Source organism: Hyperolius riggenbachi, chromosome 8 (assembly GCF_040937935.1).
Source record: "Hyperolius riggenbachi isolate aHypRig1 chromosome 8, aHypRig1.pri, whole genome shotgun sequence".
NCBI lineage: Eukaryota > Metazoa > Chordata > Amphibia > Anura > Hyperoliidae > Hyperolius > Hyperolius riggenbachi.
This window is the reverse complement of record NC_090653.1, coordinates 126272845-126297286: the sequence shown is the minus strand read 5'-3', so window position 1 is coordinate 126297286 and position 24442 is coordinate 126272845. Positions and strand designations below refer to the sequence as shown.

Sequence of the window (24442 nt, the reverse complement as noted above, 5' to 3'; positions counted from 1 at the left end):
TAAAGGTGGCCACTAATGATCCAATCTGTTTCATCCAATCTTACCATTTCTATGTAATATAAGTTAAAGCCTATAGTATTCATTCAATATATTCACTCAGTTTACTCTTCTACTACATAGTTTTGGTAAGATTGGATGAAAAAGATTGGATCATTAGTGGCCGCCCTAACAATTTTTCACTAGAAATTGGACCGTTAGTGGCCACCTTAAAGATATTTTTTTTTTGCATTTGTTTTCTCCTTGTAAGCAAATTACAGTCCCCTCCATAGCACCCAGGACCAGCTCTACAATACAGGCAAAGGCCCCCCTTCCCCAAGTGTCCCTCATTCACCCCTCAAGTCGTGACAACGACATGACCCAGACGTTGCAATGGTTCACTTTCTACCCTGTACTGTTGCGGCCGGCTGCGGCGGCGCTCTCCCCCGATGTGATGCAGGCATGCAACGTCACATCAATACTTACATGCCTGGAAGGAGGCAAGAGGTGCCCTGCTGTCACCGGGGGTGGACGCTGGACAGCATCTTTTGGTGAGTGAAGCCAGATGCTGGAGGGGGCAGCAGCCGGCTTGAGGGCCCCGGAGGCTGACTATTCTGGGGGGGTTAAGAGGCCTCCAGGTTTATTTTGCCCCAGGGCAACCGTGCCGCTTAAACTGGCCCTAGAAGAGCCTGCCCATCCGGTCAGGTTAGCGGCTTCTGCGCACACACACCGATTTGGGGCCGCACTGGGCTGGGAGGTGAGCGCTCTGCACAGGTGCAGTAGTACTGCTACGGGGGGGGGGGGGGGGGGGGGGGGTTGCGCAGAAGAGTGTCTGTCAGCGAAGCTGCAACAAGGGACAGAGCCTTCAAAAGGCTGGAGCAAGCCCCAGGTAAGTAGTTCAGCATTTATTTTTTTTCTCTCAGGTATCCTTTAAAGTGAATCTGAGATGGTTCACACAGCATTTTTTATCCTTACTTGGGGCTTCCTTGAGCTCCATGAGGTGTGTGGGCTCCCTCACCATACTCGCCGGCGGAGTACAGTGAGGCTCCCTAATGTATCCTTTAAAGTAACTTTTGTGTCCTGACGCTTAAACAAAAATAAGTTAGTCACACTACTATAATGTATAACAAAACAAACAGCATATCTGTCAACACTACCTGCTGTCACCTTATCTATGCAATGCACCTGACTACTGCAATCTAAGTGCACCTGTCAGTTTGGTGATACAACAATATCATATTTGTCTTTGGCATAATAGATATTTACTAGGGATGGTCCCTTAAAAATGTTTAAAGTAGAACTAACATTTCTAGAGTGCTGCTTATGCCTGCTACTCACAAATACAATTTCCATCAGATAAAGGTGTCGGATTGCTAACTTCAGAAAGGTCTGATCAGGTTTTGAATTGTTATTCCAACAAATTTTGTACCAAAGTGATCGGAAAATCGATTGCAAACCTGATTAGACCTGTCACAAATTATCATTTCAGCACGACAATCTGAGGGGAAATTGCATGGTGTGTACACCCCTGTTTCATGCCTGAAACTTTGTGTTCCTTACCACAGTGATTAGGCTCTGCCCATTGTCCTTGATCAGTCATACATACCGACAATGTTTGGCTTTATTATATGCAAATTAGGCAGATGAACATGGGGAGATACAAGATCAACATCTGTTAAGAGTGTACAAAATATTCACGTCACCTGTTGACTGAGCTCAATCCTGCAGGTAGCACTGCGAAAATTGAGCACTGTACAGACTCGTTGTACTGGTATAACAAAGCGGCATGTACTATTGCTATGGGGGGGGGGGGGGGGATGATGTTGCCCTGCACCATGGAGGGGAACAATGTACTTGGGAGTCATTGTCATTTAAAGATTGGGTATGCTGGATCTTTAGACAAGCTTGTTTACACACACTGAATATTCGCCCAAGATGGCCACAACTGCTCACCTTAAGTTCCATCTAAAGTGTTAAGTCACACTTACTTTCCATACATATCTTGGCTCTTGTTTTATATCATGACTTTAATTTACCTGTAAATTGAATTTTGCTTTAAAATATGCCCTTTTTTCTGCTTAGAAACATACATTAATATAGAGATTGTGATGAATATCTCCCTCATGCGAAGGCAGTGCTCGCTTATCTTGAAATAATCACAGTAAGTGGCGATCGTTCATATTTACTGTGGCGCCCATTGACTTCCATTGCCCCAAGCACTATGTGTTAAGTGCGGTGCTTGCAGTAACGGGCTGCTGCAGACTGTGCGTCGGGATTGCGGCAGGATAAACACTTTCGGTGCATTGCGGTGTGGTAAGTATAAAAGGCCCCACTGACTTGCATTGTTATTGTGTTGGGTGAGTTTTATACTCTAAAGCAGGGGTCCCCAAACGTTTTGGGTCGAGGGCTGGGTCAACATACTTCAGACTGCTGGGGGGCCGGAGTATACATAAAATGATGTAGAAGTCTTTGTGGGCCAGACAGTAAAGCATACCCAGGTGACAACCTGCAGTCCAATTGGACAGCAGTGTCACCTGATGTGGAATTTGATTGGAAACCAGTGAATTACTGCTTTCTGGCTTCCCTGTGGATGGGTGGTGCCACTGTGCCAGCACTTCTATTCTGTATGCGGATAGGGTGGCCATCCGTCCGGATTTAGGCCGGACAGTCCGGTTTTTGGACTGCTTGTCCTCCGTCCGGCGCAAGGCAAGGAAGGACGGCCAGATGTCCTCCTTTTTGGGCTGTGTGGAGGGAAAGAGCGCAGAGAAGAGGGATCGGTGGGCACAGTGGGAAAGGGGGGACAACTCCCCCCCCCCCTTTCCTCACCTTTGGGCTCCCCCTTCCTCGCTCTCCCCTCTAGAACTAAAGTTTTGGGGTGACTGGCAGCGGGCGGGACTTACCTCTGCCTCGCTCCAAGCGCTGCGTAGTGACGTTCGGTTCATGAGTTATTTGAGCCTGTTCTTTCCTATGAGTTTAATGATTCGACTCATCCACTGAACCGAATCAGTTCAGTGGATGAGAGAGGAACTGCAGCTGCAGTTCCTGTCTCATCCACTGAACTGATTCGGTTCAGTGGATGAGTCAGATCACAGGAAAGAACAGGCTCAAATGACTCATGAACCGGACATCACTACTGCTTCGCAGTGGAAGGAGGCAGGTAAGTCCCACCCGCTGCCAGCCACCCCAAAACTTTAGTTTTAGAGGGGGAGAGCGAGGAAGGGGAAGCCCAAAGGTGAGGAAAGGGGGGGGGGAGATGTCCTCCCTTTCGCACTGCTGTACCTACCGCTCTCCCTTCACTGAGCTCGCCCCTTCTGCCGGGGGACACCTGGCTAACTATTCTGGGGACACCTATAGACCTGGCTACATATACTTGGCACACCCATAGACCTGGCTAAATATACTGGGGACACCTATAGACCTAGCTATATATACTGGAGACACTATACACCTGGCTATCTGTACTGGAGACACCTATACACTTGGCTAACTATTCTGGGGGAACCTAAAGACCTGGCTACATATACTGGGGACACCTATAGACCTGCCTAACTATTCTGGGGACACCTAAAAACCTGGCCATCTGTACCGGAGACATCTATAGACCTGGCTAACTACTCTGGGGACACCCAAAGACCTGGCTACCTATTCTGGGGACATTATACACCTGGCTACCTATTCTGGGGACAACTATACTCATGGCTACTTATACTGGGGACACCTATAGACCTGGCTACCTATGCTGGGGGTACCTATTTTGGGGTAACTGCTGTCACATTGTCTATTTTGGGGGAACCACTGCCATATTATTTGTATTTTGGAGGAACTTCTACCAGATTACGCGTACTTTTGGTGAAATGCTGTCAGATTACATCTATTTTTGGGGGCTACACTATGGCAGAGCTCAAACTTCCTCGGCAGACAATTTACACCACTGCTAAGGTCATGTATATTTGGCCCCACCCATGACCACGCCCGCTTTATGCTTGACCACACCCACTTTTGGCACGCTCAGTACGATGTCCTTCTTTTCAGGGTGTGATGTCCTCCTTTTTGGGGTTTAGGGGGGGAGGGTTTAGGCGGTAAAAAAGCCTCAGGGGGCCACATTCAGCCCGCGGGCCTTAGTTTGAGGACCACTGCTCTAAAGGCTCATTCACTTTTCCAACCAGCTATCGTCCAAACTTGGTCTCCTGGATGATAGTTGGGCGTGTGAATGTATAACAGACGACTAGACTAGCAACTGATAACAGAGTTTGCCCGATCCAACAGGGGTTCGACTACTCGACTGTTGGTCTGCATATCGTTCAGTTGGCCGAGGGTGTACGAGTCGTTTGAATGCCTTGTACTTATTTTGAATGAGGCCTTTTTGTGCAGTCTATCGTTCACTTGCGTGCACATTATGCAAATGAGTTGGTCACTCAGTCGGTTGGTGCGCAGAAAATACAAGTCGTGCAATTGCATGTTTGAGCGGTTGGTCATGTTGTCGGGTTATCTTGCAGAAAAGTTGCACGTGTGTACAAGCCATAAAAGGCAATACAGTGGTGGCAGTGCTGGCATTGTCCAATTGTGAGGACACCTAGACTGAGAGAGACTGTATATGGAGGCTGCCATACTTATTTCCTGTTAAACGATACCAGTTTCCTGGCAGCCCTGATGGTCTATTTGGTTGCAGTAGTGTTTGAATCACAATCACACCAGAAACAAGCATGCAGCTAATCTCAGTTTTGACAACAATGTCAGAAACACCTGATCTGCTGCATGCCTGTTTAGGGTCTACAGCTAAATGTATTGGAGGCAAATGATCAGTAGGAAAGCCAGGCAACTAGTATAATTTAGGAGGAAAATGATATGGCAGCCTCCATATCCCGCTCAGCTCAGGTATCCTTTAAGTGTTGGGTGGCTTCGGCTCAGATATTGGGTGATATTGTCACCAGGGGATTGGGCCTGGACTTCTTCATTAGGTGAATATTTTGGGGCTTTTTTTTCGTTATTTGGTGGGCTTTAAGGGGGGTTGGGGTTAGGTGCTGCTGGGGTGGGCATTGCAAAATATAAAAGGGCAATCGTTTTTTTATGCTGAATTAAGATATGTTTGGGGGATTGAAAGGACATTATGTTGGGGGGGGGGGGGGAGGAGGTGTTGCTATGATATGAACAGGGGAATATTATTTAGTTTTAGGTAGGATTATGGCTGCGGTGAGAGCAAGGGAGATCAGGTGTTTGCTTTGCCAGTAATACATTGTACAGTACTGTGCTCCAGTGACATTAGTGAGCAGTAATAACACTGTGCTCGTGTTTTAAGTTTAAGTATGGAGAAAATTAGGAACACAGCCTGCAGTTCTAGGCAGACCAGGAACAGAGCAGAATGGCCAGAATCATAGTAAACACACACAGGTGAGCACACTGAGCAGGTATCATTCCAGGAACAATGGCTGGTGTAATGGCATTGTTCTTCTGAGAGCTGCATCTATGAGACCTGCAATGAAAGCTGCTGGCCCTTGTGATGCATGAGTTAGCTTGAGGCCCCTTTCACACATGCAGGTTAAACCTACGTTGCGCTGCCCTATTTTGCCGTAAGGGGCCATAAAAGCAATGAAAGTCTATAGAGACTTGCACACTTATTGCGGTGCGCTGGATGTATCCGATTTGATGCAAGGGCAACATCGCTTTACAGCAAGCATCACAAATAACGCAAGGTGCTTGGGGTAATGTAAGTCTATGGATGATGCCCGTAGTGTAACCACTGGAGCGTGGTGTATCACGGCACGCATGTGTGGACCGGCGGGAATCCCAGTGATGTACTTCCTGTCCTGCAGGGAGTACATCACTGAGAGGCGGGCGGCGCTATGCATACAACCCTGTCAGCACACTATGCCGCAGGGTCATATGTTTGTCATTTTTTGCATTGCGGTGGGATGCGACAGAAGCATCACATCCCCCACCGCAAGGCAAAAAATAAGTGTAAACCCAACCTTGAAGAACAAGACATGACATTAATCATTTCAGAGATTTGTGCTCTGACATACTTTCCAAATGCTCATATCAATCAGTAGTTAATGGCCCAGTTCAGACGCAGTTTATAGAAAATACAAGGTAGCACACCCCTTGTCAGAAACAATGATTGTTACCATTGTTTCTATCTCTGCCAATGGCAGCATCTCCTCCAGAGGTATTGATCAGAATGTTGGTTAGAGGAAGACAGAAGAACACAGCAATGTAATGGGACAGCCCAGTGTATTTTGGTGGCTTTATGTACTGTCGGATTTGAATAATTGAATAGATATTAAGCCAGGCCTTGTTTAGTGGAATTAATGGTGGATTACTTTTAAATACAAAGATTCAGTCAAGGACCACACATGTCAGTGCGGAAAGAGGAACACGTTTTTCCGTGTGCAATTTTTTTGGACACCATGCATTTTTGTTTGCCTTTAAATGTGGGCATTTTGCCCCAGTCGCTGTCAGGCTGGTTTCACACTACAAATTGGCGTTAGCATTGTGGTGAGGTGCGCCTGCTGCACTGCATCACACAGCCAAAAACAGGCCTTCAGGGAACACTGCGTTAATACACAGTGTTCCCTGTTTGGCATCCATCCAAACATGAAGTGACGCGCGCTTGAAGTCACTTCCTGTTTCGGGTATATGGAAGTGTATTGTAAAAGAAAGAGTGGCACGTGCATGATGTCAGTGTGCTAAAGGAATCAGCTGTTGCTGGGTAGTGAGTTTATCTGTCGGGCGGATTGCTTGTGCGTCGCAGGTTGGGGATCAAGTGCCTCTGTATATACGCCTTATTAACGGGTGAGGCAGTCGTTATCGGTTCCCTCAGCCACCTTTAGTCAAGTGTGTGTGTGAGGCTTTACGCACAGTGCCGTCTCTCCATCTTTCTCCTTTCTCTGTATTTTACTGCTGTGGAGACCAGGGCAGGTTCCAACTTTCTGAAGCTGGCGAATACTGTTATTGGCCAGATGCTTGTTCACCAGGAACTGCCTGTCACTTTCCTAGAGTTAAAGATAAACTGTGACCAAGAATTGAACTACATCCCAATCAGTAGCTGATATCCCCTTACCATGGCTGATATTGTGGTGAAACCCCTCCCACAGTGTGATGTCAGGACCATGGTCCTGACAGTTTCCTGTCTGTGAACCTCATTGCATGGTGGGAAATAACAGCTGTTTACAGCTGGTCCAACTGCCAAACAAGCAAGCAGCATCTCCTTCCACTGACATCACCTACCAGCAGTAAAAATGTCACCATGTGATAAATGTCAGAATATAAATCAGGGAGAGGAAATCATACATAATTATTATATTATTATTGTAAAAATGAATCACCTTTTTTTTATTACATTATTTTCACTAGTTCCTCTTTAAGCCTCATACACACATACAAGGGCTGTTACCAGGCAGGGTTCAGGACTCGAACCCTTGGGTGATAGTTTGTGGCTGACCCTGTACAGACACATCGACAGCCTACAGGCTAGCAACATGTCTATTGCTATGGGGAGGGGGCAGGATGGACAACATGTAGTGCATATCAGAATAGCTTCTGCTGTTCGCAGTGAGTGGAAAGAACAATGCACTCAATAGTCGTTGAGCCTCAAACATTGCTAAAAACCAGCATGGCGGATCTTAAATTGACATGTCCATACACTAGATTTTCGTCCAAAGAGGTCTTTATCAGCCGGCTTGGCCGAGTTCAAACTAGCGTGTGTATGTAGCTTATCCGGGCGGATTGCTCAAAATCAGTCTTATCACCCGAACGACAGTCTGTACACACGCCCGATTTGGCGTGCGGACAACTGAACGACGGGAAGTTCAAACGACCCGTCGTTCGCAAAAGTCCGACGTGTGTATGGGCCTTAATGTCCTTTTTTTGCACTGATAGTCAACAAGAAGTTGTTTTGCATCTAATTGGAGCAGGATTTACCTGAATGGCTTTTTTAAGTTGGCAAACTCAGATATGCACAGTGGATGGAGGACAGCACCTTTGGTATGTGAAAGGAAGCCAGTGGCAAAATTCACATGTATTGTCTCACAGCAGACAAACACAGCCTTTAAGGACAGTGTTATGGACAGAACATTGTGCTGTTTGTCCTCTCCAGCTGAGCGGGCCTAACAGAAACTCCCTGTGTAGAATGGAGCACATTGTACTTAGGTAACATCTACGCGATGACTGCCAAATGAAATTGGCAAAAAATGTCAGCCTGTCTATTTTTGGCACCATGATGCAAAAGTACACAGATAATAGATCGTAATGTCTTATGAGGATGTTGTACAAAATTAATTTATTATGATAAATGTTTCAAAGCAGAAATACTAGTAGTGACTACCCTTAAGAGCCTATTAGGGCAAGAAACTTACTACAATATGAATTTGCAAAGAGAAAATTCACCTTTTATTATTATTTTTTTTTACATAACATGCACGAGAGTTGCCGCGTCGCATCCCCTGCTCTCTGCACTGTGTCCTTGTTGCCCTAGCAACCACAGAAGCCCCCGATCTGGCCAAACTGCGCAAGCTCTCAGAGCCGGTTGAACTGTGCCTGCTCACAGCATGGACACAGGGACAGGAGACGCAGGGACACAGCGGTTTTATTATAGAGGATTAATTACTTTATCTAGTTACAGCATTGAACTATAGTAACCTCACATTTTCTTGTAGTGAATAGCACTTTACCGCTGGGTTCCTGGTTCGAAATCCAAGCCACTTCCTGTGTGACTGGGGGTTTCCTCAAGTTTCGTACACACGCCTGACTAAGGTGGCTGATAACGACCATCTAAGGCGATAGTCAGGCATGTACAGTGACCCCAAATCTGCGAGTGCACCCCCACAAAGGCAGATTGCATTGTCTGCGCCACTCCCCCGCCTGCTGCGCATACTCCATCATACCTCTGCCCCCCTGCATTGCTACACAATGCATGGGCGCATGTGTCCTGTGTGCATGTGCCCACATATACGGTGGCAACCACATGAGATGCCTGTATACGGGCGGAACACGGTGTGGGGAGGCGGGGGGCTGGCAAGGTGGAGGATGCGGTGTCATAAGGCTAATTCCTGAAAAATGTCATGGTGAAATCAATCAGGAATCAGCCTGCGGTGTATGGGCAGCCAACAGATTTCTTACAGATTCGATCAGAGAGAGATCCATCTCTTGGTAAATCTGCCCATACATCGTCTAATGTATGGGCACCATTAGAGGCACAGGATCAGCAGGAGAGCCAGGCAACTAGTATTACGGAAATCCATATTTTTTCATTCTTTTTGATGAGATAATTTTGTTCGATTATTGCGTTAGATCGAATATAAAAGGGATAATCGTTTGTTTTTCTTGATAAAAAAAAAAAAAAAGATTCTTTTTAATTTGATTGTTTTGGTAAAAAAAAAAGAAGGGAAAATTGTAAATTTTTACTGTACAGTGTATGGGCACCTTAACGCTAACTAATCTTTGAACTGTATCAAGAACCAGGATAGGCTCCTGGAAAGATGATCAAACCAACAATGGTAGACATCGTTTTTCATGTACCTGCCAGTGTAAATTGATTGAACAGACATTTTTTTTTCTTCAAGCAAAGCTTTATTGAGAAAAAGACAAGATAGATTCAGTTGCAAATAGGTATAACATTATGGTGTACATAAGACATGGCAGCATTCAAAAATACTCGCATACAGTCAACAGTATAAAAATATAATTGCGTCCAAGAGAATAAAGCATATATATATACCACTATGAGATGGACAAAAAGGAATAAATGAGAGCTTAGAATTTGGATAGCCAATGTTCCCATCCAGGTCAACATCTGCAAGAAGTTTGTATGTTCTCCCCGTCTCTGCGTGGGTTTCCTCCGTGTACTCCGGTTTCCTCCCACATCCACATCCCAAAAACATACAGATAAGTTAATTGGCTTCCCCCTAAATTGGCCCTAGACTACGATGCATACACTACACGATACATACATAGATATAAGACTATAGTATGGATTAGATTGTGAGCCCCTCTGAAGGACAGTTAAGTGACAAGACAATATATATATATATATATACGCTGTACAGCGATGCGTAAGATGTCGGCGCTATATAAATACTAAATAATAATAATAATTTGGATTGAACAGACATTAGAATGGGACCTCTCAGCAGCAACCATTTAGCCAGTGCAGACCAATTATGCAGAACAGGAGCATACAGTATGTAGAAGTGACCAGGCAGGGAGAGTCTGGTGGGCAGGCATCTGGTAGGTGATGTGTAAAGGGTGGCAAACTCATTCAAGGCGACAGCATGCCTAGTGTGAGGAACACTGTAGTTGTGGCTGCTGATTAGTTAGGGCTAGTTCACACTCGGCGCTCCAGCACCGCTAGCCCACGATTGCGTTCGGCTCGTGATCGCGATTTTAACGAAAAGTCTCGCCAATCAGACTGGAAGTTGCATCGAGGGTCCCCAGCATTATTTTTATGTATAATCAGGAAATAGAAGATGGCTTCTACCATATTCCTAGTAGGGATGTTAGATTGTGAGCTATTTTGTACAGAACCATTTGCACCCATCACATTTTGTAACTCACTGTAAAATGCAGCATGTTGGCACTATGGGACTACCACAAATTATCCCATGAGAATGGCAGTATCAAAAGGTAGAATGAAGATGAAAGTTTGTTTTGTTTTTAATAAAAAGTTGTGTCATTACCCTTTATAGGCAAACAATAACATACCAAACATTCCAGATATGACACATACCAAAATATTTGAATGCCAGTGACTGAACTGACTTAAATGAAACATCCAAGGAAAAAATAAAATCCACTTACCTGGGGCTTCCTTCAGCCCCTGGCAGCCGTCCTGTGCCCTCGCCGAAGCTCCGGTGGCTCCCGGTGTCCTTCGCTGCAGAAGCTGACCTCGCCAGGGTCCCCGCCGACGTCATCAGGTCTGTACTGCGCAGGCGCAATAGTTGGCGCAGGACAGCTGACAGGGGCTGGAGGAAGACTCAGGTAAGTGGATTTTGATTTTATTTTTTGCATGGACCATTGATTTAAGGCACGTACACACGCCGTATTTTTTACAAACGACGGGTCTGTCAGACCCTCCCATAGGGCTGTCGGTCTGCCGACAGTAGCACGTGTGTACAAGCTGTCGGCCATTAGGATCAGTCAAAAACAGTCTTATCAGTCTGCCAACAGCTTGTACACACGTGCTACTGGCGGCAGAACGACCGCCCTGCCGGAGGGTCTGACGGACCCGTCGTTTGTAAAAATACGGCGTGTGTACGCGCTTTTAAGCTTCGTACACACGTCGGACTGTAACAAGCTACCAGTCCTCAGACCCGCCTGTGGAGCGGTCGTTCTGACGACAGTTTGCCGGTGTGCACAGTCTGTCGTCAGGCTGATAAGGCTGGTTTTGACCGATCGATCAGTCAAAACCAGCCTTATCAGCCTGACGACAGACTGTACACACCGGCAAACTGTAGTCAGAACGACCGCTTCATGGGTAGGTGTGACAACTGGTACCTTATTACAGTCCGACGCGTGTACGAACCTTTATGCCTAATACACATGGTAAGATTTTCCGTGCGATAGATGGATCCGATAGATAAAATCCGTCACGTCCGATATTGCTCCCGATCGTTTCCGCGCTCGATTTCTCATAGCGGTGAATGGAAACAGATAAGAAAAACGAATGAAGATAAGAGAATCGAGCACAGAATCGAGTGCGGAATCGTGCAGGAAAAACGATCGGGTCGCAAAATCACATGGAAAATCTTACCGTGTGTACCCAGCATTACACTATTCAGTCCTTGACATGTGATTACTGGGCTGATTACATTCACACTACTGCATCAGATTTGGATAAGAAACCATCCAGCTCTGTTTGACATACCTACCCTCACTAGTAGTGAATTGGGTGTCAATATTGGAGTGATACTAGTGTTCCTTGATTCCATCCTTTTAAATGTTAATGAGCCAAGTCTATTGTCTTTTTCATTAATGCCCCCTGTTCAATAATGAATGTATTTACTCAGCTTATTTTAAAGAAGAGCTCAAGCCATTGTAGATAGTACTTTCATTGTGTTATAATAAAGTTTGTAATTATACCTTATCGGGGTTAGGCAGTCATCTGAATGTATTGGCTTCTAAAAATCCCTATTGAGTTAAGTACAGCTTTCAACAGATAAAGTATAAATAAAAATTAGTCATGAATACCAGCCAAGGGTGCAAGGTCATGTTTGGTTACGTTATATTAAAGTGTAGCTCAAGGCAAAACATGATAATAAAAAGTAATCGTAGGAACACTTGTTCTTTACTCTAAGGCTGGTTTCACACCAGGACGTTGCGTTAGAGGGGGCGTTAAGATCGCATAACGTCCCCTAACGCAACGCCTGGTGGTGTTGGAGCAGGACGCTACCAAGAGCCACGTTACAAGCAGCTCTTGGTGCGCCTGCTCTTGCGGAGTCACTGCGGAGACCACGTGAGCGGAGCTCTCCGCATCACGTGGTCCCGCCGGCCAATCGCCGCACAGAGCGGCCGCTCCAGGAAGTAAACACTGCACGTCACAACGTGCAGTGAATATTAATTAGCCATGTGCCTGGCCGCTCTCTGCTCCTCCCCAACATTACTGAGCATGTGCAAGCAGTCTAACGCGGCTCAGCCGCGTATAAAGTACTGCATGCAGTACGTTGTCTTGTGACGCAGCGTTACAATGTAAAGCAACGTGGGCACTGTGAACAGCCCATTGATTTTTCATTACTGTGAGTTGGGCTGCGTTACAGGCTGCTCTAACGTGCGCCTGTAACGTCCCACTGTGAAACCAGCATAAAAGTGTGTACACCTGAATGTTGCCCTCATGGTCTTTAAAGCGGACCTGAACTCAGAGCTTCTCTGCTCTAAAAAGATAAGCAACAGCATAATAACCTTTAAAGAAAAATATGTCTTTGTTACAGCTGATACAAATCCTGCTATAAATATGCAGGGTGTCTACTTCCTGCTTTTATGGAAGCAGGCATCGGGTTAACATTCTGGTTTTACAAATGAGCTGCACTGCAGAGGCAGCCAGCTGACATAGCTGAGAGATCAAAGTACAACTTGTGATCAGCCACAGATGAGGGGTAATAAGACAGGCTAAATGCTCTAAATACATACAGGGTGCATTACTCCATGTTTTCCTTCTGTCCTGTGAAAGAGTTCAGGTCCACTGTAAGGCAACATTTTTGTGACTTGGGCTCTGTGGAATGGGGGGGGGGGGGGGGGGGGTGTATGGGTGGCTAACAAATGAGCAGCATCCACTGGGGCAGGGTACATAGAAAAATAATGTGTTAGTTCATTCTCCTTTGTTGTTTGTTGATTACCGATCTGGCATGCCAGATCACTAAATGGCCAGAGGGTCCTTTCAGGGCTGGAACCCACAAGTGCGCTTTACAGAGCATTTAGGCTGCTTTCCCAGTGCAAGATTACAGCCGCACAGTGCAAGATTACAGCAGCCTGTAACGCAGCCCAACTCACAGTGATGTAAAATCAATGGGCTGTTCACAGTGCCCACGTTGCGTTGGAGTATAACGCTGCACGTTAAATGAAAGTGCAGCGTGCTGTGCGTTATACTCATATTTGGCTGCGTTAGACCGTTTGCACATGCTCAGTAATGTTTGTTTGGGTTTTTTTAAATGTGCCGCATGCGCCGTTTTCGTTCGATCCGTATGCGTCAAAAAGTAAGCATCACGTACGTATCAAGAGATGCATAATGCAGTGCAATGTAACGTCCAACTTCAAAGCTAACATGCGTTGCGTTAGGGGCAGGTTATGCGACCTTAACGTTTTATCAAACGCAACGTCTTAGTGTGAAAGAGCCCTTAGGGAGCGCTTGAAAACGCTAGCGATTTCCAAAAACGTTCAGCTAATGTTAACGGATGTGCCAACTTCCACTGGAGCGTTTGTGATTCCTAAGATCGCAAGCGCAGGACATTCAGCCTTTTGTTAGCGTTGGCGCTTCAATGTAAAGTATATAATCACTGGCGTAATCGCTCATCAAAACTTGCACGGAGCGATTTTGCTAGCGTTTTAAAGTTAATGTACACTGTAACAAAATAAAAAATAAATGGAATGACCAATCAGACATTAAAACGCTAATCGCTACACAACCGCTGGCAAATTGTTTACACTTTCTAAAATCGCTCCCTAAAACACTCATGAAATCGCTTACAAACTGCTCATACAAAACGCTTGCGATTGCGATTAGCGGTAGCATTTTGTAGTGGGTTCCAGGCCTCACACTGCATCAGTTGTGTTGCAGAATAGTTCTGCATGTTAGCTCACTGCCCATACATCTCTATGGGCCGGTTCACAGTGCAGAATTGTAACAGATCCCGTTATTCTATCTCATTGCATGCAGACTTTGAATTGGGGTCTATGCCCAGTCTCCATTGCAATCCGCACACATTACAAAGGTGCCCATTAATGGTCCAATTTTCAGAAACGATCGACTTTACCATTCCATAATAGCAATTGGATTGGTCATACCTCCCAACTGTTTGAGATAAAAAAGTGGGATACTTAAGCCACGCCTCTGCCATACCCCTCATCACACTCCCGACACACTACTAGTCCTGCATACCATAAAGATTGTTCATTTAAACCACACTGGTCCTTTCTATCCTGGTCCATTTTCCTTCATATTTGAAAATAAGAAATATATCAATTTAAAGGATGGGAATAAAGTTTAGAGTCAATTAACCTCCTTAGCGGTAACCCCGTGTGTGACACGGGGTAAGCCGCCGGAGGGTGCCGCTCAGGCCCTGCTGGGCCGATTTACTTAATTTTTTTTTTGCTGGACGCAGCTAGCACTTTGCTAGCTGCGCCAGCACCCCGATCGCCGCCGCCGCGCGCCCGATCGCCGCTATCCGGTGCGGCGCGCGCCCCCCCCCCCAGACCCCGAGCGCTGCCTGGCCAATCAGTGCCAGGCAGCGCCGAGGGGTGGATCGGGTCTCCCAATGACGTCCCAACGTCGCTGACGTCGGTGACGTCATTCCGCCATGGCGACGGGGGAAGCCCTCCAGGAAATCCCGTTCTTTGAGCCCCTCGGCTCGCTACATGATTTAAAAAAATAATAATTTAAAAAAAACTGCTGCGCTGCCCCCTGGCGGTATTTTTCATACCGCCAAGGGGGTTAAACACGTTTTTTTTCAGTAGAAAAATACACAGTATATTTACATAGATCTGTACATGAGTCTTGAAAGAGGGACAAATGAGGGAGCAAGAGGGACAGAGGGACAAGGTTCTGATCACCTCATGCGCAGTCCCATGCCACGCCCCCTCCTCGCCTCTGATCTCCTCCAGCTAGGGAGCGCTCTGCGCTTGTGCAGTAAGCAAACATTGCTACCAACCATGCACAGAACACACCCGGCCAGGAGCGTGATAGAGAAGGCATGCCACCACTGCTGAGGGGGGCAGCATGGAATCACAGCAAGTGATCAGGAGGACTTTAGGGGGCTGAAAGAAGCCCCAGAAAAGTAACCAGGCATTTTCTTTTTCACTTAAGTGTCCCTTTAAGAATGCTCTGCTTCTGGTTGTGGGAATCGCAAGTGGGTACTGGGCCTGTCAATTAAATCTTCTTCTCTTAAGGCGCATACACACGCCTGATTCATTCAAACAACGGGTCGTCAGACCCGCCCGCGGGGCGGCCGTTCTGCCGACAGTTTCCTCGTGTGTACAGTCTGTCGGCAGGCTGATAAGGCTGACTTTGACCGATCCGCCGAGCAACCCGTCGTTTCAATGAATCAGGTGTGTGTACGTGCCTCTAGCTATGTGAGATGTGGCAGTCATCTCGGAAGATACGTCTTCACTAGAGATAGGTGATGAAATGCTAATACGGTAATTACATTAAAGTTGATGCATACATACAAAAATATGCACCTTGGAATTGGACAAGTTACAATTATCAGCTTCCGCACTTGATTGGTCCAATTCCAAACTAAATAAATTTACATAAACTTTGCATTTACTAAGGGCTGGCTCACAGTGGAGTGATTTTCAGCTTGCAGCATTTTGGGAGTGATCGCAATGGGCTCTATTCATAAAACCTTACCGCAAGTTTTCCGCTCAAAACAGCGGATTTTCCCGTCCATTTAGCAAACTGGGCATTCATAAAAGCTGTTCCCGCATGAAAATCTACGATCCCCCAGCAGAGCGAGAAATTTCCGCCCTCTCCAGTGTTTTTCTAGATTTATCTAGAAAAAAGTAACAAAATGGCCATTCATGAAGTTTAGAGGAAGCGGTATGTGGACGGGAAATACCGCTTCCTCTGATTTTGCGGATTACATACAAGTAAATGGGACAGACCTCCCAGAGAGAGCAGTGCACGGAGGGACTCTGCCGGCTGAAGTGTTTCCGCATGCCTTCCGACAGCTTACCGCCAGCTTTCAGCGGGAGATCTCCGCTCTTGGATCGCAGCTGGCAAGATTTTTATGAATTACCACCCAGAAGTCTAAAATACCGCTGCGGTATTTTCCCTCCAGGAGTTTTTTCGCCAAACATTTTTTATGAATAGAGCCCAATGTGATTCTTGTTCCCCCCTCCGCCCATCACTAGACAATTGAGATTGCTTTTTTCAATCCGGGTGTGAATCTACAACTTGTTGGCATACCTCCCAACTTTTTTAGATAAGAAAGAGGGACACTTTAGCCACACCCTACCACACTCTTAATCACGCCCCCACCATACCTCTAATAATGTCCCCAGCACACCCCTAGTCACACATACCATAAAAAGTTCATAAGAAAAATATGTTATTTTATAATTCAAACTGGTAATCAGCAAAGCACTGCTGCACAAGTAATCCTATGGCATAACTCATACTGCGGTGACTGCAGCGCGTTTGCCGCGTTTGCAATATCCTAAGATTGCAAATGTGCAGCATATACTATTTGCCCTGTGATTGCGTCGCAATTCTCATTCATTGGAATGAGAATTGCAAACCGCAAACACCAAAAAATTGCGGAACACAGCAATGCAATCTCTATTTGCGGTTCCGAGTGTGAACAGGGCCTTAAGGGGGCCACACACTGGTCGATTTTAGCCATCGATCGATTGATCGATTCTATAGAATCGATCGATTCTATCAAATTCCCCAATCGATCGATTTGTGGCCGTTTTGGATTGATTTCGATCGATTTGATCTATCTGACAGGATGGAAGATCTAGGTTGATGGCCCATAGAGTTGCATTGGATCTAATGGTCCCATAATGCATTTAGATCAATTTTCAATAGATTTCCAATAGATTTCTTTCCGAAATCTATTGGAAATCTGTTCCTAGAGTGTGGCACACATCAGGTAGATTTCTGTGAGATTCTAGTTGACAGGCATCTGACAGAAATCTATCTAATGGTCGAATCGGCTGTAAAGGCAGCCATACACTGGTCGATGTGCCATCAGATCGACCAGCTGACAGATCCCTATCTGATCGAATCTGATCAGAGAGGGATCGTATGGCTGCCTTTCCTGCAAACAGATTGTGAATCGATTTCAGCCTGAAACCGATCACAATCTGTTGTGGTGGTGCTGCCGCCGCTCCCCCCGCCGGTATACATTACCTGAGGCTGGCTCCCGGGCGTGATGTCCCCGTCATGTGGCACCTCCGGCATCCGCATAGAACTTAAGCTATCACACCAGTGACAGCGGAAGTTCAAATAGAGCGCCCTCTAGTTGTACTTCCGCTGTCACTGGCATGACAGCGGAAGTTATACGAGGATGCCGGAGGTGCCATGACGGGAGCAGTGACGGACGGGATGCCCGGGAGCCAGCCTCAGGTAATGTATACCTGATCGGATCGGCCGCCGCTAGCGACGCGCTCCCTACCCGCGGGCGATCGAGGGTAATTTCCCGAACGGCGCGATCGACGGACCGATCCGATTTCGGGAGGAAATCGGATCGGCGGGTGCGTGTTGCGCGAACGATTGGCAGCAGATTCGATCCCAGTGATCGAATCTGCTGTCGAAACTGCCGCAAATCGGGCCAGTGTATGGCCACCTTAAATCTATAAGTGTGTGGCCACCTTGAGCTGCTAGTTATCTTACTCCATGCATATTGTAAACAGCATTTTACACTCATGTGTTGCACACGCATGCTGTGGCCATCTGTGCATCCCTTTACATGGAGGTCACTTGGGTGTAAAGTAGGGCAGGGACTTTCCAATGTTACAGTCATTGACACATACTATAATAGTGTAATTGTGTGAAAAAGTTTTAAAACGTAAAAAACCCCAAAACAACAAAAAAACAAAACAAGCGCAAGTCTACTTTAGGCAACCCAGCAGCAGGACCGGAGCTACCATAGGAAAAAATGGGCAATTTCCCCAGGGCCCCAGAGCCTGTAGGGGCCCCCAATGTGTCCCTCCTCCATCTTAATTGTTGCTCCCCAGGGACTCTGCAGAGCCAAAGGCAGAGTAGCGTGTCATCTGTGCTGGCGGGCAGGTGAGACACTATACTGACATAGACACTGCAGAGGTCCTAGGGAGCACAGTTAAGTTGGGAGGTGATTGGGGGAGGGTCAGCAGCCAGCTCAGGGGCCCAGGAGGGAAATAGGGAAATTTGGCTGCAACAAAGGGCCCCTAATGATGCTTTTTGGTTGGGGGGGTGTCTGTTGGGGGGGGGCCCAGGCTAATTTTGCCCTAGGGCCCAATTTTTACTTGAACCGGCCCTTGAACCTCATAGGGGGAATTCAGCTAATATGATTGGGTGGACAACTTCCTCATAAACTGCTAAGCCAATCACAGGGCTTCATGCTTTAGAGCAGCGTTTTTCAACCGCTGTGCCGCGGCACACTAGTGTGCCGCGGGATGTTTCCTAGTGTGCCGTACAGGTCTGGCCTCTCGCCAGACCGGTTCCTACTGTAGGGCGCAGGAGGGGGGAAGCAGCGCTAGAAGGAGGGGCAGTGGAGGCAGAGGTGGGGAGGGGGGAAATATCCCCCCCCACCCTCACCTGGGACCCCTCCTTCTGCCTCTCTCCCCCTCCATTTAGCGGTGGCAAGTGCGGGCTCGGCGGCGGGGAGGCATGCGGAGAATTACTCACCACTTCCGCGTTCCAAGCGCCGGCAGCATCATGTCGTCAGACCTCCGCCTTCAATGCCGCCCACTGTGCTTCCTGATTAGCGGAAGCACAGTGTGCGGCATTGAAGGCGGAGATCTGTGACGACATGACGCTGCCGGCGCTTGGAACGTGGCATGGTGAGTAATTCTGCACATGTCTCCTCGCCGCCGAGCCCGCACTTGCCACCGCTAAATGGAGGGGGAGAGAGGCAGAAGGAGGGGTCCCAGGTTAGGGAGGGGGGGATACTTCCCCCCTTCCCACCGCTGCCTCCACTGCTCCTCCTTCTAGCGCTGCTTCCCCCCTCCTGGGCATCTATACTGGGGGGAACTGTACTAGCTATACTGGGGGCAATTAAACTAGCTATACTGGGGGCAACTAAACTAGCTATACTGGGGCCAACTAAACTACCTGCACTGGGGGCAACTAAACTAGCTATACTGGGGGCAACTAAACTAGCTATACTGGGGGCAACTAAACTAACTATACTGGGGGCAACTAAACTACCTACACTGGGGGCAACTAAACTAGCTATACTGGGGGCAACTTAACTAGCTATACTGGGGGCAACTATACTAGCTATACTGGGCACTATACTAGCTATACTGGGCACTTTACTGGCTATACTGGGGCACTACCTACCCATACTGGGCACTATACAGGGGCACTACCTATCCATACTGGGACTATACTAGCTATACTGGGGCACTATACTAGCTATACTGGGGCACTATACTGGGGTAACTATACTAACCATACTGGGGCAACTAAACTCCCTATACTGGGGCAACTATGCTAGCTTTCCATCGCACCCCAGCCCCCCTCCCCCCCATAGCCTGCTGCGCACGGCACTGTCCACTAGGTCGCGCAAACCCCCCCCCCCCCCCCCCGCCGTTCCCTGGAGAAAAATATGCTCAGAAAGTGTTCCCCGGGCCGGAAAAGGTTGGGAACCACTGCTGTAGAGTGTGCTGTGATTGGAGAACTGTTTACTAAAAGGTTTCCTGCTGGATCCCCTAAACTAGACTAGCATAAAAAACATACAGTTTGTTGCTTTAGCATAAATATGTTACATTATAATTATGGTTAGACTAAATAGTTCCATTTATATTTTTAAAAAAAATCGGTACTTTTCCGTTAGCTGGGCGCATCCTCTAGGTGGCGACAAAACTCCACCAGAGTTACATCTTTCCCTACTATCCATGGTGGCCTGGAGGGGGAATAGTAATTAGCGTCACCTGCCAGATGCAGTACCAAAAAAATCACTGAATTTAGGAAAAGTGCAAACAACTGAAAGCTGATAGTGAAGTGCATAGCGATATTGTTTATACCAGCCTATCTATCTAAGGGTCCTTTTCCACTGCAAAACGCATGCATTTGCGTTTTTGACCAATTTTGATGTGCGTTTTTTTGCGTTTTTCTGAGTGGCAAGTGTTGTCATGATTTTTGAAAATGGATACTAGTGGTTAAAGTGCACCTAAACTGAGAGGGATACGGATGTTTCCTTTTAGGCTACTTGCACACCAAGACGTTGCGTTAGGTGCTACGTTAAGGTCGCATAACGTGCACCTAAAGCAAGGCCTGGTGCTCTTCGACGTGGACGTCAGAGTGAGCCGCGTTGGGCAGCTCACTCTGGCGTCCATGATGCCGTGATGCTTACTCTTGGACGCATGCGTCCCGCCGGACAATCACCGCACAGAGCGGCCGCACCAGGAAGTAAACACTGCACGTCACAACGTGCAGTGAATATTAATTAGCCATGTGCCTGGCCGCTCTCCGCTCCTCCCCAACCTGACTGAGCATGTGCAAGCAGTCTAACGCGGCTTAGCCGCTGTAACGCCGTAGCATGCTGCACTTTCGGAAGAACGTGCAGCGTTACATGTAACGCAACGTGGGCAGTGTGAACAGCCCACTTGTGTTACATTGCTGTATGTTGGGGGAGCGTTACAGGCTGCACTAACGTGCGCCTGTAACGTCTTAGTGTGTAAGCAGCCTTAAACAATACCAGTTGCCTGGCTGTCCTGCTGATCTCTTTGGATGCATCTCTTAGTGGCTGAATCACACACCTGAAACAAGCATGCAGCTAATCCAGTCTGACTTCAGTCAGAGCACCTGATCTGAATGCTTGTTGAGGGGCTGTGGCTGAAAGTAATAGGCCACATACACACATCAGACTATAGTCTTTGGAAAATGAAAGATCACAGACCAATCTTACCCCACTTCATGTAGTATGAGAGCCATACTCTACACAGTCTTTTCTATGGAGCTGAACTCCCCATCAGATAGAAATCTTTGCAAGATGCTGCACACAAACATGCTGTACAGACACAAAAGATCAGTATCTGCAAAAGATCTGTTCCTGCCAAAGATTCGTTCCTGCAAATTGCATTCATAGTCTATGATATCTGCAGATCCTCATACACACCTTGTTTAACAGACATTCATCTGCAGATCAGACAATCATCTGCAGATCTGAAAATCCATCCTGGTGGATCTGATCTGCAGATGAATGTCTGTTAAACAAGGTGTGTATGATCTGCAGATCCCATAGACTATGAATGCATTTTCCAGGAACGGATCTTTTGCAGGAACAGATCTTTTGCAGATACTGATCTGTTGCATGTGTACAGCATCTGTGTGTGCAGCATCTAGCAAAGATTTCTGTCTGATGTGGAGTTCAGCTTCATAGAATAGACTGTGGGCTCTATTCATAAAACCTTCCCGCAAGTTTTCCGCTCAAAACAGCGGATTTTCCCGTCCATTTAGCAAAGTGGGCATTCAAAAAAGCTGTTCCCGCATGAAAATCTACAATCCCCCAGCAGAGCGAGAAATTTCCGCCTTCTCCAGTGTTTTTCTAGATTAATCTAGAAAAAAGTAACAAAATGGCCATTCATAAAGATTAGAGGAAGCGGTATGTGGACGGGAAATACCGCTTCCTCTGATTTTGCGGATTACATACAAGTGAATGGGACAGACCTCCCAGAGAGAGCAGTGCACGGAGGGACTCTGCCGGCTGAAGTGTTTCCGCATGCCTTCCGACAGCTTACCGCCAGCCTTCAGCGGGAGATCTCCGCACTTGCATCGCAGCTTTCAAGATTTCTTTGAATGACCACCCAAAAGTGTGAAATACCGCTGCGGTATTTTCCCTCCAGGAGTTTTCTCGCAACAACTTTTTTATGAATAGAGCCCTGTGTAGGTATGGCTCTCATACTATATGGAAGGGGGTAAAATTGGTCTGTGATCTTTCATTTTCCAAAGACTATGGTCTGATGTGTGTATGAGCCTTTAGAGACACAGGATCAGCAGGAGAGTCAGGCAACTGGTATTATTTTAAAAGGAAAAATCCATATCCTTCTCAGTTCAGGTTCCCTTTAAATCAATATAAAACGCAAATGCATTTCTATGCGTTTTTCATGCATTCCTATACTTTACATTGAACCGCAAAATGCATCAGAGAGAGCAGCGCACGGAGGGACTCTGCCGACTTAAGTGTTTCCGCATGCCTTCCGACAGTTTACCGCCAGCCTTCAGCGGGAGATCTCCGCACTTGCATCGCAGCTGGCAAGATTTTTATGAATGACCACCCAGAAGTCTAAAATACCGCTGCAGTATTTTACCTCCACGATTTTTTCCGACTCAAATGTTTCATGAATAGAGCCCAATGAGTTTTTTCAGCAGATTTACTGTCCGATCGATTATCCAATCGTTTTTCCAATAAATTTTCTCATCGTTTTTCTGTTGATTTCCATTCACTTCTATTAGAAAATCAATCAGAAAAATGATCAAAATCAGATCGGACCTTTTGGAAATTATCTATCGAGCCATCTATCTGCCAAAAAAACCTCATGGGGCTCTATTCATAAAAGGTTACCGCAAGTTTTCCGCTCAAAACAGCGGATTTTCCCGTCCATTTAGCAAAGTGGGCATTCATAAAAGCTGTTCCCGCATGAAAATCTACAATCCCCCAGCAGAGTGAGAAATTTCCGCCTTCTCCAGTGCTTTTCTAGATTTATCTAGAAAAAAGTAACAAAATGGCCATTCATAAAGTTTAGAGGAAGCAGTATGTGGACGGGAAATACCGCTTCCTCTGATTTTGCGGATTACATACAAGTGAATGGGACAGACCTCCCAGAGAGAGCAGCGCACGGAGGGACTCTGCCGGCTTCAGTGTTTCCGCATGCCTTCCGACAGCTTACCGCCAGCCTTCAGCGGGAGATCTCCTCACTTGCATCGCAGCTGGCAACATTTTTTTGAATGACCACCCAGAAGTCTAAAATACCGCTGTGGTATTTTCCCTCCAGGAGTTTTTTCGCCACGACTTTTTTATGCATAGAGCCCATGGTGTATTCCCATCATAACCAGCTGAGTGACACCTGCTGAGCTGACTTATGATAGCAAGCTGCAATGAGAGAGCAGAGAAGGGTTAATGAAATCCCCGCCCCTCCCCTCTGCTAAGTACCTGAAGTGCAGGTAATGCTGGGAGGGGTTTTAGAATCACTGAACAAGAGCAAAGAAAGCAGCTCAGTTTCATATGTCCTGGACATACTTTCAGGTTTAGATTCAGCAGTTGTGTTAGGCCTATTTGTTAAGGACAAAATGAGACCTGGGTCAGGGCAAGCTATATTTTCCTGGCTTTATACTGTGTTTTTGCTGTGTTTCCTGGGAGTGCAAAGCTCCAGGGCTGAAATCCTGTGGACTGCCAATGTGAACTACTCTTTTGTGCTGGACAATAAGACCTATTGGGAAGAGGGAGAAATCGGGGTCTATGGCCATGACTCTCCTGTGGAGGCAGCGTCTGGTCTGGTGCTAATGCCAAGGAGCCATAAGAATGATTATGCCTGTCCACCTAAATCGAACTTCACTGTGCCAAGTGGCTGGAGTGGACCTTGGATTGCCTTAATCCAGCGAGGTGGAGGCTGTACTTTCAGCGACAAAATCAGTGCTGCTGCAGAGGTGGGGGCCTCAGCGGTGGTCATATACAACAATAAAGGAGAAGACAATGAGGTCATAGAAATGTCTCATCCTGGTGAGTTTCAATAATTTCTCACGTTCAAAATGTATACTTGGATTTGTCAGGAAAGACTTTTTTATTTTTTTTTATTTTTTTTATATATCTTTTTTTAACTAAAGTTTTCTAACATGCTATTTATTTTGTGTTGATCTCTGAAGATTAGTTGTGATTTTTTTTCAGAGCAACTTTTAAATGTGCGTCTTTGCACATTCATTCAAGCTGAATCGCTCTGAGGCCTGGAACCCATGAGAAAGCACCTAAGGGCTCTTTTCCACTATGAAATGCGTTCGCGATTGTGAATTTTCAATTTCCACATTGCGATTGAGCTACTATACTCATTATAGTACAGCTCAATCGCATACAAAATGCGGCAGGACGACGATTGCGCTTTGACCAAAATCGCATCGCAA

General features: G+C 46.6%; 1 protein-coding gene across 2 annotated transcripts in view; it reads left to right on the top strand.

The window, feature by feature from the left end:
* Positions 1–24442, top strand: part of RNF128 (ring finger protein 128) — a 275011-nt gene that overhangs the window by 128035 nt on the left and 122534 nt on the right. Inside the window, exon 1 of one of the 2 annotated variants that reach the window (XM_068251049.1) lies at positions 23529–24047. The exons of the other annotated variant lie outside the window; for it this stretch is intronic. Within the exon in view, the coding sequence (XP_068107150.1) occupies positions 23618–24047 (430 nt within the window). The 5' untranslated portion in view covers positions 23529–23617. Of the gene's footprint in view, positions 1–23528; positions 24048–24442 lie in introns of those variants that run through there. 2 annotated transcript variants of the gene reach the window in all.